The 18,432-nt window shown below is 34.3% G+C and overlaps 1 protein-coding gene across 1 annotated transcript; it reads left to right on the top strand.

Annotated features, from left to right (window-relative positions):
* The first annotated feature begins 6,402 nt into the window (after positions 1-6,402).
* NTS (neurotensin) lies at positions 6,403-18,024 on the top strand. The gene is made up of 4 exons (XM_028105387.2): positions 6,403-6,475; positions 8,921-8,982; positions 15,487-15,711; positions 17,872-18,024. The coding sequence occupies exons 1-4, from the start codon at positions 6,403-6,405 to the stop codon at positions 18,022-18,024; spliced, it is 513 nt and encodes a 170-aa protein (XP_027961188.1).
* The last annotated feature ends 408 nt before the right edge of the window (positions 18,025-18,432 follow it).

Here is an 18,432-nt window from a genome sequence, read left to right on the forward strand (position 1 = left end):
CATTTGGGGACCATCCAGGAAAAGTTCTTGGGGCAGCGGCAGAAGAGCGAGGAGGCAAGCCCCTTGCTGCAAACACATAGCAAGTCTTTGTTTTCCTTATGTCTGCTAACATCCCATTGACTAAAGCAAGCTTCATGGCTGAAGTCGTGGTCAGAGAGTGGAAAGTATATTCTCTGCACTCCGGGAGGAAGCAGGAACGAATATTTGCTAAACAGTAATCTAATTCAATGTTCATTGAAAATCTTGGAGGAAAAAGGTTGGCCTGTTTGAGGAAGAGCCAGAAGGCCAGTGTGCTTGAAATACACCAACAGAAGAGAAGAACTGTAGGTAGGGTATGACAGTAGAGAGGGATGCAGTGGCCCACTCAGGAAGATTTAGGCCACAGACAGACATTTATTCTAAGTGCAATAGGAAACATTCAGAGGGTTTTAAGCAGAGGGTAACAAGAATACGTTTACCTGAAAACAACAACAACAAAAACAACAAAACAACTTTTTTGGCTACTCTGTGATGACTGCATTGAAATGGATCAAAACTGTCAGTAGGGATGCTATTGAGTGTCTCTTGGGAGCAGTAATGGCTTAGACCTGGATGTGATAATGGAGTAAGAAAAAGCATTTGGATTTGGAATACATATTGGTGGCAGACCTCCACCGCAGGGGGTTTTGATAGCTTGGAAATGGTAGGGAGTGAGAAAAAATTGTAAATCGCTTCTAGTTTTTGATCTGTGCAATGTAGTGAATGATGGTTCTGATAACTGAAATGGAGAACACTAGAAGAGAAGGATATTTTTAGAATGGTGTTTGGAGGATTTGAAAGTTTTGTTTTGGAGAATAAGTTTGCTTAATGATCCTCCAAGTAGAGCTGCTGAGGATGTGACTGGATATATGATTTGGGTAGTCAGAGACGCAATTTGGGAGGGTATTAGGGAATAGATGGTGTTCAAAGCCATGATACTAATCAGGAACCCCAAGGAAAGAATCTAAATTGAAAAAAATTAGTAAGACCAAGGAATACTAATAACATAAATCATTATGTTCCAAATTCAACATCTAATATCTTCTTAAGATAAAGAAGGAAAAAGTATTTCACTAAATCTTCTCCTAGCAAGTGGTAGCTCAGGTGCATCTGTTCTGTTTTGAGTGTTACAGGTGCTACAGAAATTTTCTTAGACTTCGTAACATTAAAAAAAAAAAAAAGGTAAAATTTTTCTTTCCAGAAAAATTCATCTTATTTTCTACTCTAGATAATTACATTTTAATTTGCAAAAGTAAGAAAAATAAAAGAAGAAAGTTGTTAGGGACTTTTTTTTCTGTAATGCTCTCGTTTTGGTCTTACTCTAAAAGGAAACTTATAAGGACAACTACTTGAGCATTACACATAGTGGGTAGTGGTTTTGTGAGCATCTCAATATTTTGAAATGAGAAACAAGACTATATGATATGAGAAACAAGATTGTAAGTGAGATCAACAGTAATTACAATGTGCAGCAAACTTAGTTAAATATGGCAGTTCACTAACGAGTGGATTCCAGGCAAAGCTTGTGTTATAATTGGAGCTTAAGTTGCAAAATATGCTTTGACTAAAAAGTTCATCATCAATTTTTCCAAGTTAATTACCTATAAAGCTTCAAGAGTAGAGACAGGAAGAGCCAAAGGGAAATGAGCTGGGAATTTACAGAGATTATGGGCAAAGCATGGTTACACATAGATCAAGAAATTGGGCATTTGGTTTACATTTACCTGAGTCTTCAATGTCTGGGTTATATGCATTTCATGTGTATGATAGTATATGTGGGTGTGGGTGTGTGCATGCATATAGCTGTCTGTATGTCTAGAAAATGGACTTTAATTGAATGGAAAAATCAATTGAGTTTACAAAGAGATTGACATCATTGTTTGTTCAGATGAATCAGAGTTACAGTTCCAAACTGGAGACTCATTTAGAGGCATGGAGTAAACCCACAGTTTATCCTAAGCACTCAGCTGATGAATGCACATGATCCCAGGATGCTCTTCATAAGTAATTTTTAAAAGCTGACTTTCCCAGTCAGTGGGGGGAAAGGATGACTAGAGCAAAGGCTGAGAAAGCTGCCTTAGTTAAAAGCTCACAGCAAATATTAAGACTAGTCATCTTTATGACAGAGTCGTAAATAATTGAAATTAAAGTAGAGATGTGGCTGAAAGGAATGTTACAAATGGAAACATGGAAAAATATGTGAGAAATTTGAAATAATTAGGATTTCAGCTCAGTTTAGTAGATATGCATTTAATCCTAATAGATTGTAAACCTTGCAAGAATACAATGAGGAGTTAAGAGTCCTTTCCTCTAGAAGGTCACAGTTGTAGAGGAGGAAAAAATAATTTTCCCTCTACACTTCTAGACTCTTGGCTGAGAAATCCTATAATAAAAGACAGATTAACAGGAGAAAAACAAACAGAAGTTTAATAACATGCATACTGCCGGGGCGCCTGGGTGGCTCAGTTGGTTAAGCGACTGCCTTCGGCTCAGGTCATGATCCTGGAGTCCCGGGATCGAGTCCCACATCGGGCTCCCTGCTCAGCAGAGAGTCTGCTTCTCCTTCTCACCCTCCTCCCTCTCATGCTCTCTGTCTCTCATTCTCTCTCTCAAATAAATAAATAAAATCTTTAAAAAAAAAAAAAAAAAAAAACATGCATACTGCCTGTATACATGGAGATATCCATGAGAGGTAACTCCCCAAAATGACCCAACCCTCCACCTTAAATGCCATCTCCAGCTAAAGACAAGAGAAGATATTGAGGTGGGTGAGGGAGCCAGGGATGGAAGGCTATCAGGAAAAGCACCATAGACAAGTGTAAGGTTGCTGTGCAGATTTAAGTCCTTCTCCACGGGTAAGAGTTTCTAGAGATTTGGCCATTCCTCCTCTTCCTGGTACACAGAGGGAGATGCCCTTACAAATGAGGATCTTCCCTATTACCATAAATATGTTTTACAAAAAGGAACTCCTACATGGTTTTCAGAGCTCCTATGTCTACAGTTTCTTAAAAATAACCATTTCAAGAGAATCAATACACCAAAGAGCGTATTTTGAGGTGGCAAATTCTGCCCTCTTTCCCAGTTTGCCACAAATAGATAAGCATTTAGCAGAAACTGGGAGGAGTAGAAGTAGATCAAACTACTTTCAGAATTCAAACTTGGAAAGGTTTGCTTTTACAGTCTTTTAAAAAATGAGAGATGATATCAGAAATGAGAGACATGGAAACCAACGGGAAGATGGAGGGCAGACTCCAGACGGTAGAAATCCCACAGGTGAAGTTTTAGGTATTAAAGCATTAAAAAGCTGGAGAGCCTGGGAAGCTGTTAATGGGGATGACGGAATCTCCAAAGGGACAGGAAGAAATCGACTGGAAAAGAAGAACTCATCAAGTTGTTTCTGAGATTTCCCATCTCCAAAGTAAGCCAGTCCACGGACCACTCTTTCCAAATGTCAATCTTACAGGCATTTCTGTTGCTTATTTCAAGTAATTACCTAATAAAGGTCTGGCTTAATTCACAGTAGAAGCTCTGAAGTCTATGTAGATAGGGATGTTGCAGTCTATAGGTACCCAGAATACACCTATCTAGATGGATAAATAGATAAACCTATTTGGAGTTAGCCACTCTATGGTGACCTCAAACTGGAAGGCCAACACATGAAGATTATCAAAGGGTGATAGTCAAACTCTGTATTACTTATTTTATGGGCTAAATAAATGCTAGCAGGATTTTAGGCAAATCTTTTAAAGTAAAAATAGTTTACCCATCTCCATAGGAAAGCACCTGAAATCCTGCTTTAAAGGCATCATTTGGGTATTTCCTACAGTACTTTTTAAAGGCAAATATCCACACATAACCTACCCTCTGAAAAATCATTTAATTGGCTTTTCTATCACTTGAAGGCACCAGGGCTAAAAAAAAAAAAAAAAAAAAAACTTTTTTTAAAATACCGATAGAGATCAGATAAAGTTTATCTATATCATAATTTTACCACAAAAAGTTACACATCTTTTTTTTCCCCCTAAAAGAAAAATAGTGTCTAGCATCTATTTGATTTTGGATCATTTGACATTAGTTAACACATTTTCCCCCAAATCCTTCTGATTTATTATATATTTAAAACAATTCTCACATTTACAGCTAATATTCAAGTGATATTTTGTCAACGTTTCCTTGAGCTTTATTTATTAATCACTTGAGGAGAATAGGAATTACACTTCCTCTTTACTAGTAGGCTGCTATCACACATTTTTAAAGATTATTCTTTGTATTTGCAATCCAAAAGCAGATAAAGCAACTAATTTAAATATCGCACAAAGAATATAAAGTTCCTCTATTTTTTTTCATAAAGTGGCTTTAAAAGGATTCTGTCACAAAGATAGTCAGAAAGTAAATATAATCCTCATAATTCTAATTAAGTGAAAATAAAAGGCCTCTCAAACCTCTGTTGCGCCCTCGTGTGGTAGGAAAGCAAATATTTAGCAGTATATATTTCACATTTCTTTGCCAATTAATGACCCTTCGTATAAAACTTTCTTCAAGTGAAACATGTTCAATATTGCGTTGTACATTAAGTTCGTAAAACAAACTAAAAGTAAGAAAAATATCATCCGTTGTTAAATTTCTGAATATCAAATTATACAAATGATTCCTTGCTGTTTTAAATAATTACTAAATGTTTGGAATTAAATCATTTTTTTAAGTTTAAAGTAAAATAGAGAAGTTAATCTCATACAATATACCATAAAATATAAATCAACTCTCTATAGAAAATAATCCAGATTTTTCTCTATTGTTATTACATGACTGATATATTTAAAAGTGAAAAAGTCTCAGACACTTTTACCTTCAAATATTCACATTCTTAATAGCATCACCTTTTCAGATCACTTCGTGTGTCCTGAAATACTTAATACAGGAAGAAAGCTTCACTCCAAAATATATTTTGAGCAATTTTTTTTTTTCTGAGAACCCAGAGATGAAATGAGTACCACTGTAATTTATAAAATATGATGCGAAGACACTGTCTTAGAAATCTGACTTTGGTGGATGGTGATTGTTTAGGATTGTTTCCTTTCCAAAAGAACAATGTCATTTTTATGACTATAACAGGAGAAAAAATTGATGCAGTGGTGAAAACCGGTAAGAACGGGATTATAAAAAGAATAGGATACAGCGTCAGTGAATCCAAAAGGAGCAGAGCAATGCAGAGAGAAAAGAGCAAAGTATCGGAAAACCTCAGGGATACAATTATATGTATTTCCACATAAATAGTTTATAGTTGGATTTCATAAACATGACATGGTTTTTGTAAGACATTTAACCAAAAGTCAGCGTACATAATTCAGTCATTCTCCCAGTTACTTAAAATAAAAACTTTTCATTTTGTTAAGAAATAATGTCCTAGGGCGCCTGGGTGGCTCAGTTGGTTAAGCAACTGCCTTCGGCTCAGGTCATGATCCTGGAGTCCCGGAATCGAGTCCCGCATCGGGCTCCCTGCTCAGCAGTGAGTCTGCTTCTCCCTCGGACCCTCACCGCTCTCTCTCTCTCTCTCTCATTCTCTCTCTCAAATAAATAAATAAAATCTTAAAAAAAAAGAAAGAAATAATGTCCTATTCCTTAGAGCTACTAATCTTTTGTTTTGTTTTGTTTTGTTTTCTTTCTTCCTTTTTTTTTTTTTTTGCTTAATCCCTATGCCTTAACTGATTCTCTGATTATCTTCCACTTCTTCCTTCTTCTATCATTCATTATCTAGAACCTACCTGTATTTGTCCCTAAGCCACAAAACATTTGCTCACAAGTGAGGGTTATCAGAAAAGAATCCCAACTCTTTAAGACTTCCAAAGCTTAAGAGTTACTGATTTCATGCATTCATCCTGGAGACTTTGCTTATATTAGAAATAACAGAGCTCATGCTTCACAAAATCAAAATGACAACTTCTTGAGTCAGAAATGAGAGGAAATGGGGAAAGAGAGGCACTGTAAGTTTTTTTTTTTTTTTTTTTTTCCAGTATGCTCTATATGGAATTGCTTTTGAATGATTCCTGTGCGTCAGAAATCCGGAGCAACAGTGGCAATTAGGGTAGATGTCACACTTTCATTTGAAGTTCAGAAGTGGGGGAGGAGAGTGGGGGGGCAAAGGAAAAGGGGAGGAGGAAGTGGAGAGAGGAGAGGAGGGATAGAGATGAAGGAGGGCACATCCAGAAAAGATAATCCTTGTGCTCTCATGACATCATCTCTCTGCATGTATATATAGGGAATGGCCAAAGCATCTCTCATAGTTCACTTTCCAAGTCAGCTGAAGGCAAGAGGAAGCGCTAGAGAAAGCCCCCTTCTGTGTGTCTGTGACGTTTATGGACTTGGCTTGCTAGAGGGCTCAAGGAGATGATAGCAGGAATGAAAATCCAGCTGGTATGCATGATACTTCTGGCTTTCAGCTCTTGGAGTCTGTGCTCAGGTAAGCTCAGCTGCATTTCACAGTTCCCTGAGGTGATTTTTTTCTTTTTTTGCACTATACTGCTACTTATGTTATTTCATCCAGGGAGAAGGGTTTTTCCTTTATTCTGGATTTGCTTTTTAGAGATAGAAACTGAATATATTCTTTCTCTGTCTTTATGATTACAAGAACTGAAAGATTTCATTTCTCTTTCTAAATCTGCAAGGTAATAAAAGAGATTTCAATGAAACATTTCATGCCCTCCCCTTGGAATGTAGCCACCAGAGTAGAAAAAACTGTGGAGAACTTAAATTAGGCTGGTCAAAATCTGATGAGAAGTGTAGCTGCATTACCTGTCAAAGTGAGAACCCATAGTTAAAACCCATTCTATTCGAAATGCTTTTTCTCATCCTCAGTCATTCCCTTAGGAAGCAGTGGCTTCTCCCTCCCCCGAATTATTTTCTTAACTATGTGTGTATGTTAAGATACAAATAAAGTGAAAACTGATGTTTAATGAGTCAATGAATTAACCATTATTTATAGAAAATTATTTCTAAAAAATATAAAAATATTCCAAGTACTGTTAGATAATACATTTTGTATAGTCTTTCTATGTGACAAATAAGCATACAATTAATTTAATTTTTTTGCATGTTGTTTAAGTTCATGCAAAATGTAACTGGAAAATTGTATAGTTATATTAATGGAAATTATTAACCTATAGAGTGTTTTGCATGTGATAATTAAGAAGCCATGTATTGCTAAATATCTACCAATAACTTATCTTGAAAATAAGACTTAAATTTAAAAGAGTAACATGTGATTATAATATTGCAATATCACATCAAAGTGGGGAAAAAATAGGGGATAAATGCAGCAAAAATCATTTAGCCTGTTGTATACCTTCATATTTTATTAATATGACATTGAAATATTTAATTCACACTCCTGTTATGATTTCATTTAAATTATGAAATTAAAAATAGCAGAAGATATAAATGTTACTTTGCCAAATTTTTAATTTATTTTGATCATGAGAAAAAGATCTTGAGCTTCTAACTTTGCAAAATTTTTAATGATATAAATACCAAATTTTCTACAATTATGATTTTGTCTATTACATGAACTTAAAGGTATATTTAGAGTGTATGAGAAAAATTAGGCTATTGATTAAACACTGTGTTTATTAACTCTTGGAGCTTCTTGCTGTGATAAGCCAGAATTTGTAGGGATTTTGATATACATTTTTCATAAATGGCTAAAGGAATTTGTCATTCCCTTGAGAAACAGACTGGCCTTGAAGAAATAGGAGAAAAAGATCTCTGGTGTAACGTAGGTCCTGGATACAATTTAACAAGTGGTTACTCTAAATGTGACACTTCTTTTCAAAAAGAGTGTGTACTACAAGGAAGATAGTCATTTTAACATCTGCTTTGTTTTAGGACAGATCAGTGAGAATGAAATAAGTCATGTAATTATGATGTTCTATAACTTTATTTCTATTACTTACAGTATTTTCTAAAGTTTTCTTCTCTGCAATATATTCACTAGGGGAAACTGGAAAGGATATCCTAATAAAAGTCAGAAGTCCATTTTCCGGGGTGCCTGGGTGGCTCAGTCGTTAAGTGTCTGCCTTCAGCTCAGGTCATGATCCCAACATCCTGGGATCGAGCCCCGCATCGGGCTCCCTGCTCAGTATGGAGCCTGCTTCTCCCTCTCCCACTCCCCCTGCTTGTGTTCCCTCTCTCGCTGTGTCTCTCTCTGTCAAAAAAATAAATAAAATTCTTTAAAAAAAAAAAGGAAGTCCATTTTCAACACAATTACACATGTATTGATGGATAACCCCATTTTGGCTTAACCAATTTGCTTAATAGCCTGTGATAAAATAGCTAAATACACACAATCCTAAATTCCTATTTAAAGTAGAAAAACAAATCTTTCCAAGTGTTTTGTAAAATAGCATCTCAAGTTGACTAAATCTCAGTGTCTTTCTTATTCTAATATGATCAGTATATAATTCCCCTTGGTTTTGAAAAACATTTTGTATACATCTTTTCATGTTGTTTTAAAAATATCAATATGCATATATTCTATATATATAAACTATTGCTGGTAAAAATTAACCAGCATTTTTTATGAAATCTCTACTATATGATATAATCACTTTTTTTTTTTTTAAATACTGAGATTCAGAGATTAAACAACTCCAATACGTCAATAGCTCTTTTGGTATATAATCATGTGTTTATTTTCTTAGGAGTGTTTTTATTATTCTAGCTGCCTGTTAGTCCAAAATAAAACCATAATTATTTTTTTCTGAATATTATCTTAAGGATAATAAATGCATAGAAAAACAATAAGCCTCTAAGACTAAATTTTTTTGAGATTAATCTAAAATCTGTAGGTTATAATATAATTATTTGATATATGATTATATAGTAAACATGTGGTTTTGATTTTACTCAGATTCAGAAGAGGAAATGAAAGCATTAGAAGCAGATTTATTGACCAATGTGCATACATCAAAGGTAACTTTTTCTTTTCTTTAACCAAGGACTGAAGAACATATAAGCTCTCATTATAAACATGGTGTCTTTTTCCTATAGTTAATAACTTCCTGTCAAGACTGAAAAGTTCATCAAGAGGCATTTCCTTTCTCGGGAAACTTTTCCTTGAGTTCAAAGGAGTTAAGGGTGTTGATGCAAAAGGGAACGAAATTATAGTGACTATCAATCAGCATATTGCAACTTTAATTAGGTAGTCACATATTATTTATGTGGAGATGAAAATGTATTTAAAGGAATCCTGTTTCCATTCCTATCACATCGTGTATGGCAAAAGGTATGCCTCAAGTTAAATCCATTCAGGAAAACGAAGTTGACATTTTGGTTATATTGGGAAGAGTAAAATGGAGTTCTAAATTAAAAATGAAAGTTCATGACAATTCATGAAATAAATGTGGTAGAAACTAAAGAGCAGTAGACTGCAAACAGAAGCTTGGAGATCTAATCCTCCAACTGTGACTTACGAACTATTTGATCTTAAGCAAGGGGCTTAGTTAACATTGCTTGCCTTTGTTTCCTTATTTTTAAATGCTGGGGTTGGAGCTAGATTTACATTCTCCCTATAACAGAAGTATCATCTACACCTGTTTATGGTTTTTATGGAAACAAGTGAAATTTTGTATACCCATACCTGTTATTCCTCTGTTGGTGTCTTGAAAACAAGAGTCCTAGATCCCAACCTGTACCTAGGAATAAAACACAATTAGAAAATACCTGATTACCGTGCTACCATACAGTATTGATTTACCCAGGGTGAGTCGATCAGTGGGTATCTAAACGCAGGAAAGGAAAAAGTGTTCCCAACCGAAAGATGTTTCTCAAAGAAAAATAAATTTTGAGTTGAGGCGGACCCCTGTTACAATTACTATTATAGGCACTGGGATATCAATGCAGAGGATTCAACAGATGTTATAGTAAGAAAGTAAGTGCTCAAAACTCCTGTCTAATTTTTGAAGAAATACTCCAATTCAGGTCCTGCCATCTCACATTTCTGTTCCCTAATTGGATGAGCATGTTCTAGGTACAACAATCCCTATTATATTTGTAGAATCATGTTTGATAGTGGGTTTGAAGGGGAAATACCCATTTCTTGTCGGTATTTGAGAATATAAGACATCATTATCTGAAAGCTAACAAAGATATGTCGTCTACTATGATCCTTAAAAGACATTTGGGGAAAATTTGAGTGCATATATTTTTACCATTGCCCAGATCTATAAAAGTTGAATGGATTGAAACCAAATTTTTTCATAATTCGGTAGGCTTCATATCAGGAAAGATCAAATTTAGTTTAGTCATTAAAACTCAATAACCAGGGCGCCTGGGTGGCTCAGATGGTTAAGCGTCTGCCTTCGGCTCAGGTCATGATCCCAGGGTCCTGGGATCGAGTCCCGCATCAGGCTCCTTGCTCAGCAAGGAGTCTGCTTCTCCCTCTCCCTCTGCCTCTCCGCCTGCTTGTTCTCTCTCTGTCTCTCTCGCAAATGAATAAATAAAATCTTTAAAAAAAAGTATTAAAAAAACCCTCAATAACCAAATAATAACTTAAGATAATGGATCCCTTGTTTAATACTCAGTCTGAATAGCAACGGTGACAATTACTTCAACTCAAAAATAGGAAGACAAGTAAAGCCAATAGTCTATGTTTAAAAATGGGGCAGGGGCGCCTGGGTGGCTCAGTTGGTTAAGCGACTGCCTTCGGCTCAGGTCATGATCCTGGAGTCCCGGGATCGAGTCCCACATCGGGCTCCCTGCTCGGCAGGGAGTCTGCTTCTCCCTCTGACCCTCTTCCCTCTCGTGCTCTCTATCTCTCATTCTCTCTCTCTCAAATAAATAAATAAATAAATAAATAAATAAATAAAATGGGGCAGATTGGAATGCCTTAGTTTCTCAGTAGAGATTTTCTTCTATAATTCCAAGTTTACAGTGACACATAAAACTCCTAAATAATCTCCAAAATGTAGTATAGTTTGGGGAGTGTTAGTTACTTTGTGAAAGTGTGGAAGTAGAATTATGATTCCTTCTCTAGAGTTACAAGGGTAAGACAATTCCAGTTTATGGAGTGGTTTGGTTTTTCTCTTAAAAGAAATACATAAAAATATCAGCACAATAAATTTTTTCTTTTATTTAGTCTTGGAATATGTCTCTAAAATGCATCATGGAAAAAAATGGAATTGCATTGCCTCTTTTTAATTGAGAAAAGTGAAATACAGTCTATAATGAGAAAGCACCCAGAAGCATCATGATTTCAGTTTTGCTGCTAGGATGGGAACAGAACGCTCAATTCATTCCTTATTTTTCACAAAACTACTATTGTTTATTTCTCTTTGACTCAATTGATTTTTGGTGTGTGTAGCGTTCTATGCAAATGAAAACTCCAAACTTATGATCATTTTAACTAAATTACCACATTTAAAAACTTAAGAGTAATAGTATTGATACTGGTAGAACTCCATTATTAAAAGCTTCAGAAAGCTTCAGGTTTCTTCTTTCCATTTTAAAGGTAGAATATGTGAGCAATTTCAGTTTTAAAGTAAAGCTATTTAGACATTGAAATACTAATGGGAAAATTTACTTAAGCAACAGAAGGTTAAGGGAGAGTTCATAGCTTGAAAAGGGGAAGATAATTTTTTCTCACAATACAATTCTCTTTATTATCTGGGCTAGTGCTTTCGTATTGTTCTATTAAGAAAGAGAACCTGGTATAGTATGTTTTCTTCAGGATCTCAAAAAGCTGCTACAATGTTGTAATTTTCTATGGTCAAACTTAATGCCTAGTATACAGTAAGAGTTTAATAAGTATTTCTGAACTAACAATGGGAATCTAGGATTCATTACTAACCATTTTGTATTCAACTACAAAACTTCAAAGCTCCACCACAGAAGACTTAAATTATTTTCAATTCAGTGAAATGTTTGAATTCACAATTTGCTGACCTCATCTGAGTTCAATGTACAGGAAGTGAGTATTGGTCATATAGATTAGCTCCCATTTAATTATGGTAACAAAAGTTCAACCAGAATCTTATTTAGCATTAAAAACTTGATTCAAGTAATACTAAGTAAGAACCACAAATATTCTTGTTTTCCTTATCTTGAAAACAAGAAGAGATAATATTCTAAATTTCTTATCTATAGGCTTAGGTCTATTATAAACATTTGTATAAAATAATTTGATAATTAAGAATGTTTATTGTTAAAGAAAAATTATTCATGATGCTAGTTAAAGGTAGTATGGAAGACTTTAGCCAAGAGGACTACTGAAATGGGGGTTTTGCAGAGATTGGCTCAACTCCAAATACAACTAGGGCAAGTGTGCATTTATAGCCGAGGCGGAGTGGGGCTCAGTGGATGGAATAAGAGGAAACATTAAGGCTAGAAGAATTCTTGCTAGAAGACACAACAGGATTCTGATATTAAGGACAGAAATTTGTTAAAGTATCTGATATTTGATCAGGTATCTAGGGTGATCAGATACCAAGGGTGAGAGGCATGTACGTGTGGTAAATTGACTCAGCATGATTCTTGCTAAAACTGGACTAAGGAGACCAAAGACAGAGGCCAAAGTTGGGACCTAGTCAAGAAGGGGGCTCAGAGGAGCCTGATTCAAAGAAAGAGAGTCTTTGCCATTTTTTGAATGAAATAGTGAAACCTTACACACAGTGTTCTCAAATGCAAGATACCTACTTAGACATCCTTTAGTCAGTAGTGCTCTCTCTGCTGGGCTTCCTAGGTATGACAGGGACTAATGGGACCTTAAATAATTACTGAGCCATGTAGTTGACTACTTTAACTGGCAGAAGGAAACGAGATGATTAATTCAGTTTCCTCATCCAAAAAAGTAACCAGATAACACTAGTCCCAACAAATATTTTATGAATAAAGCATTCTGTGGTCAAATTAGTTTGGGAAACATTTGATACTATATTGACACCATTAAAAATTTACAATGGGGCCCCTGGCTGACTCAGTTGGTAGAGCATGTGACTCTTGATCTCGGGGTTGTGAGTTTGAGCCCCACATGGGGTGTAGAGATTACTTAAAAATAATAAAATATTTAAAAATACATAAAAGTTACAATGAACATTTGCAAGTTAAAAGCTCAGAGGATACCAAAGTTCAAGAAATCTTTAAATTTTCTTTAAATTCAAGTTTTCCAATTTACTTGACAGTAGAGCTCTTGGAAAAACAGTGAGTGCAGAACTGGTGTTCTAAGGAGTACACTTGAGAAAACACTCAATTAGATGATCTATAAAGAGCTTTCAAAATGTAAAAATATGGTATTCCATTAATTGGCATGATATAAGGTGTTGCTGCCAGACAATGGAGTATGTCTTCTCCAAGTTTCCCATAGCAGAAAAGTTTAAGCAATGGCTGGATAACTGTATTCACGGGGTATAGCTGAAAGGATTTCCAAACTGATTAAAACCATCATATATTATATTGTTATATATCATAATAATGTTTTCAAATGACTATCTTTGTACTCAAATATTTGCATGTTCTTCAGATAAAATCTTAATCAAAGGGTGTACACACTTTGAATTGTAATGCAAAACTCACTTTAAAAAGTTACAACAGTCTACACCCAGACTAACAAATATTTAGAAGAGGAAGTGTCTGTCTCCTCATGTTCCTATAACTACACCAAATGAGTATGCCTATTCTTTTGAAAATCTTCTGATCTGGTGGTGGCCAAGTTGAACATCTTTCCACATATTTCTTTTTCGAGGAGTGATTCTGACTTGTTCACTCATTTTACTTATCTAAGTTTTAAAATTTTTTGTTTTTTTTTTTAATGGTGGATTCAACAGTTTCTTTTTGGAGAGCTCTCTCTACCTGTGTTAAGGATATTAACATTCTACGACAGCTTTTACAATATAGCTTGCTTCTGATGTTGGTTCAGACTTAATTTTCCAGAGATGTTCTACACATTTATGTATTTAAAATTATCCTTTTCATTGTGGATTGTGGTTTGGATATTTGTTTAATAATACCTTTTTGGGTTTATAAAGCAAATTCTATATATTTAGACATTATTTTATTTTTACTCATATTTAACCCATCTGGATACTGTTAAACAACAATATGTCAAGAAAGTTATAACTAGGGCGCCTGGGTGGCTCAGTTGGTTAAGCGACTGCCTTCGGCTCAGGTCATGATCCTGGAGTCCCGGGATCGAGTCCCGCATCGGACTCCCTGCTCAGCGGGGAGTCTGCTTCTCCCTCTGACCCTCTTCCTTCTCGTGCTTTCTATCTCTCATTCTCTCTCTCAAATAAATAAATAAAATCTTTAAAAAAAAAAATTAAAAAAAAAAAAGAAAGTTATAACTAGATCTAAGTCCAGATTTCCTGGTAGCCAACTGTCCCAAGGATTTCAAATACAAACTTTGCTATATGTTACACATTCATTTGTACTTGGACCAATTTTAGGATATTATTTCCTGTTGGGTATAATGTTTACTCTTGCTCTATTAATTCACTCCTTTGATTACTGAGCCTTTCAGATACATTTCAATATCTGGTAGAATAATTTCCTCCTCATTACCTTTTCATTTTTCTAAATATTCTTGGTTATTCTCACACATTCATACTTCCAAATTAACATTATAATTATTTTGCCAAATTCCCACCTCCAAATTCCAGTCTCCCCATGTTTTCCAAATTGGAACTTTGATTCGAAATTTCATTACAGGTGGGGAGTAATTCAGAGAGAATTGACATGTGATATTATTGTTTTTGAATCCTCCCATCGTGGTTAAGTGGTCATTCCCATCTATGTGTGTGTGTCTTTAGGAAAAATGTATGCTTTCCTTCATCTATGCCATTTGAAATTTTTGTTAATTTTTATTATTTTGCATTTTGGCTCTCCTAAGTCCTTATGTTTCCTCATTGATTAGTATTAGCACATAGGAAAGTTGTTGATGGTAATAGTGATTTTGGATAGGATCTTATTAAAAAATGGTAATTCTAGAAAATATTATAATTTGCAAATAAATATATTGATCAACTATGATGCTGCCTATGAGAACTATCAATGTGTGGAATGGATTAGTGATCTCACACTACTGTAATTGTCCAAACCTATTAGTATCATCGTAGTCCATGCTCCATTAGACACTACACTGAAGTATACCAAAAAGAAGGGTAATTTTAGTATTTTCATCTGTGATGTATACATATATTTGCATATTTATACTCATTATTATTTCTACTTTTTGCTTTGCTCATTTATGTGTGCTTGTGTGCATGTGTATAACTGTATTACATTTTTAAAAATGGAAATACATATAAAATATAATAAATTTGGTGATATAAAGTTACTAAATAAATAACAATTATTAGGCTAGAGTAACAGGCCCTAAAATGTAGTGACTTAGCACAATGGAAATTTATTTCTTGTTCATATAATACAAGTTTTAACTACCTTTTTTTTTTTAATTTTAAGTACCTATTTTTTTCTATACTTCAGATCAGTAAAGCAAGCGTTTCTTCTTGGAAAATGACCCTGCTAAATGTTTGCAGTTTTGTAAATAACCTGAACAGCCAAGCTGAGGAAACAGGAGAGTTTCCTGAAGAGGAGCTTGTTACAAGAAGGAAATTTCCCGCTGCCTTAGATGGCTTTAGCTTGGAAGCAATGCTGACAATATACCAGCTCCAAAAAATCTGTCACAGCAGGGCCTTTCAACAATGGGAGGTAAAGCAAAAACAAAATACGAATGTAATTATCAATATACTAGTTAACTTTCATTTGTACTGATTTTTTTTACCCTGATCAGCATAACAGGAAGACTTACAAATATTAAAAAAGAATAAACCACATGTTGAGGTTAACATTCCTTCAGATCTTCAAATATTTGGAGCAAAATATTTTATCTTCAATCTTAAAAGGGAGGTATATCTTAAGGCAGATTTGATCCACATGCTTTTATTGTACTTAAATGGATGGCATACTCAGGCAATTTTTGGTGGTGGCATGCCTACAAAATTTAAGGATTCAAAATGTTTTCTTAGAAACACAGTCATGTGTGTTTATAAACAAGCACAAAATACAAAATTTCCATTTGTATTTGAATATATTAGGCAAATAAAACTGGAAAAAAAAATATATATTCCTATTTCAATTGAATACATAGATTTCAGGTCCTTAGGATCTAAACTAGGTCCACCACAGCCAAGACATCCAAAATCCATTATACAGAAAGAACTACACTGAAGTAGGATAAAACAGTTGTATTAAATACTAGTGATTTACTGCCTTTGGTTTTGGAATATTTGTTTGTTTGAAGGAGGAAAAGAGAAATGAAAATGCTTTAAAGAAAAAAAATTAAAAATTTCCCAACAAGGGAAGCATTTCTTTCTTATTAACGTCTAAGAGAAATTTGCTTAATGTTTTATATTTTGGGTTTACACCAACATTGGAAATCCGAGGGTGCCTTTCCTGCTAATATAGCGATCTCTATAAATGACTATCACAAAGATACCCTGTGGAAAAAAGAAATGCAAAACAGAATTTCTAGTGTTCATTCTAACTTATAAACAAAAAGATGTTTTCTAAATGAAAAACCAAAAAGCTAGTTTTAATTTTACTTGGTGGCCTACTCATCCCTTAATTCCGATTCCAGCTAAATAGCTTAGGTCTTTAAAATATTCTTTAAGTCAATAAAACTTGAAAAATGCTAATTTTAACATAGGGGAATGTCAACTGTGTACTATTTATCCAGGAATTAAAAACAACAACAACAACAACAACTCAATAAACTATGATACACACAAATCAGGCACACATAAGATTAGAACTTTTATTATTTTAAATGTTATTGAGTGATTTAAAAAATGATAATATCATTCAGAACATAATATGAATAATTACAGACTATGTTCACAGAGAAACATAAGATTAAGAAACTAGATTGTCTGACAGTACTTGTTTTACCTTCTCTGAAACTGAATGCTGTGGGTTGAAATAAAGTACTTGGTGATACAATTCAATGCATATGCATTATAATTAAAAACTTAGTCTCCTCTTAGTGTTTCTTATGACCCCAAAGTTTAGAAGACAATCACAAATACAAATACAATTCTTATCTTGAACATTTGTTTAAACATTTCACACAAATTAAAGGCAAAATTCTGGGACAAATTCTTAAACATTTTCTGCTAGCTGAAATTTTTTATTCAGAACTGTATCAGAAAAAGGTGTTCAGAACTAATTTTAGAATGTGGCATATTCAATGAGATATTGGGTTAGATTCTACATGGAAATGAACTCCCTTAAGTTATTGAATTTGAACTTGCTTCTAAATATTAGGCACCACAATCTAAAGAGATCTTTACCATTTGAACAGAGCTTTCACATGTGTTAATTTCTACAACGAAGTTAGAACAGGCATTCCTCGCTCTTTGATTAAGAAATGGATCTTTGGAATGGCTTTCAAGTCAAGTCAGTAATTAACGAAAGAGAATACAAAATCCTGTTGCCTTTTAAGGCCAAACTTGGCTTACTAAATTCAAAATTCTATATTTGTTGTAATTTATGATATATTTTCATAACATTTTTGTCTCTCTATCATAAACTACAGCCTGAAAAATACTCATAGACTTACTGGGCATGTTGCTTCAGCTGGAGCTATTAGTGTGTGGCCTTGAACAGAGAGTCAGAAAAAAACATGTTCTCATCCTATTTCAGTCAGTTGATAGTCATCTGTCCTAGGACAAAACATTTAATTGCTTTAAACCTCATATAGCTCATCCACATGTGTCTTACTGTCTGAATAGCAAAAGAGATAAAATGTAGAAAAATACTCTGGAAGATGTCATGCATGTAAGTTTGATTTCTATTCTGCCTATCTTGCAGTTAATTCAGGAAGATGTTCTTGATGCTGGAAATGACAAAAATGAAAAGGAAGAAGTTATAAAGAGAAAAATCCCTTACATTCTGAAACGGCAGCTGTATGAGAATAAACCCAGAAGACCCTACATACTCAAAAGAGGTTCTTACTACTACTGAGAAGATAAATATTTCATTTACATGTGATTGTGATTGATCATCCTTTAATTAAATATCAAATTATATTTGTGTGGTAATGTGACAGAACACAATTATTGTGTCTCTTCTACAGTCGTGGTTTATTGGTTGTGATTTTTCTGCATTAATATAAATTGGACTAAATGTTTTAAAATAAATCTAGATCTTGAGCATGATAATGTGTTGTGTGTAATTGGAGTAGAGAGTAATTAAGTTACATATAGAATGTCTTGTGATTTTGCAGAGCACTTAATGGGTTATTTAAATAGTCAAAATGTTTGACATTTTAAACCAAATTACAAGGGATTACAACAGAGTCCTATGGCAAAGCCTAGTATAGATATCACTGACTCAAAACAAAGTTATAGTTCTTCTTTATTTATTCGATTT

The sequence above is a fragment of the Eumetopias jubatus genome, unplaced genomic scaffold (genome assembly GCF_037043125.1).
Source record: "Eumetopias jubatus isolate StellerSeaLion01/CBP00866 unplaced genomic scaffold, mEumJub1_p1.0 scaffold_8, whole genome shotgun sequence".
NCBI lineage: Eukaryota > Metazoa > Chordata > Mammalia > Carnivora > Otariidae > Eumetopias > Eumetopias jubatus.

What these genes read in the sequence shown, in the direction of transcription:
- NTS (XM_028105387.2), top strand. Translation starts at nt 6,403, where the DNA reads ATGATAGCAGGAATGAAAATCCAGCTGGTATGCATGATACTTCTGGCT. An exon ending in CCAATGTGCATACATCAAAG is followed by an intron (nt 8,983 to 15,486) that starts GTAACTTTTTCT and finishes TCTATACTTCAG; the next exon opens with ATCAGTAAAGCAAGCGTTTC. An exon ending in GGGCCTTTCAACAATGGGAG is followed by an intron (nt 15,712 to 17,871) that starts GTAAAGCAAAAA and finishes CCTATCTTGCAG; the next exon opens with TTAATTCAGGAAGATGTTCT.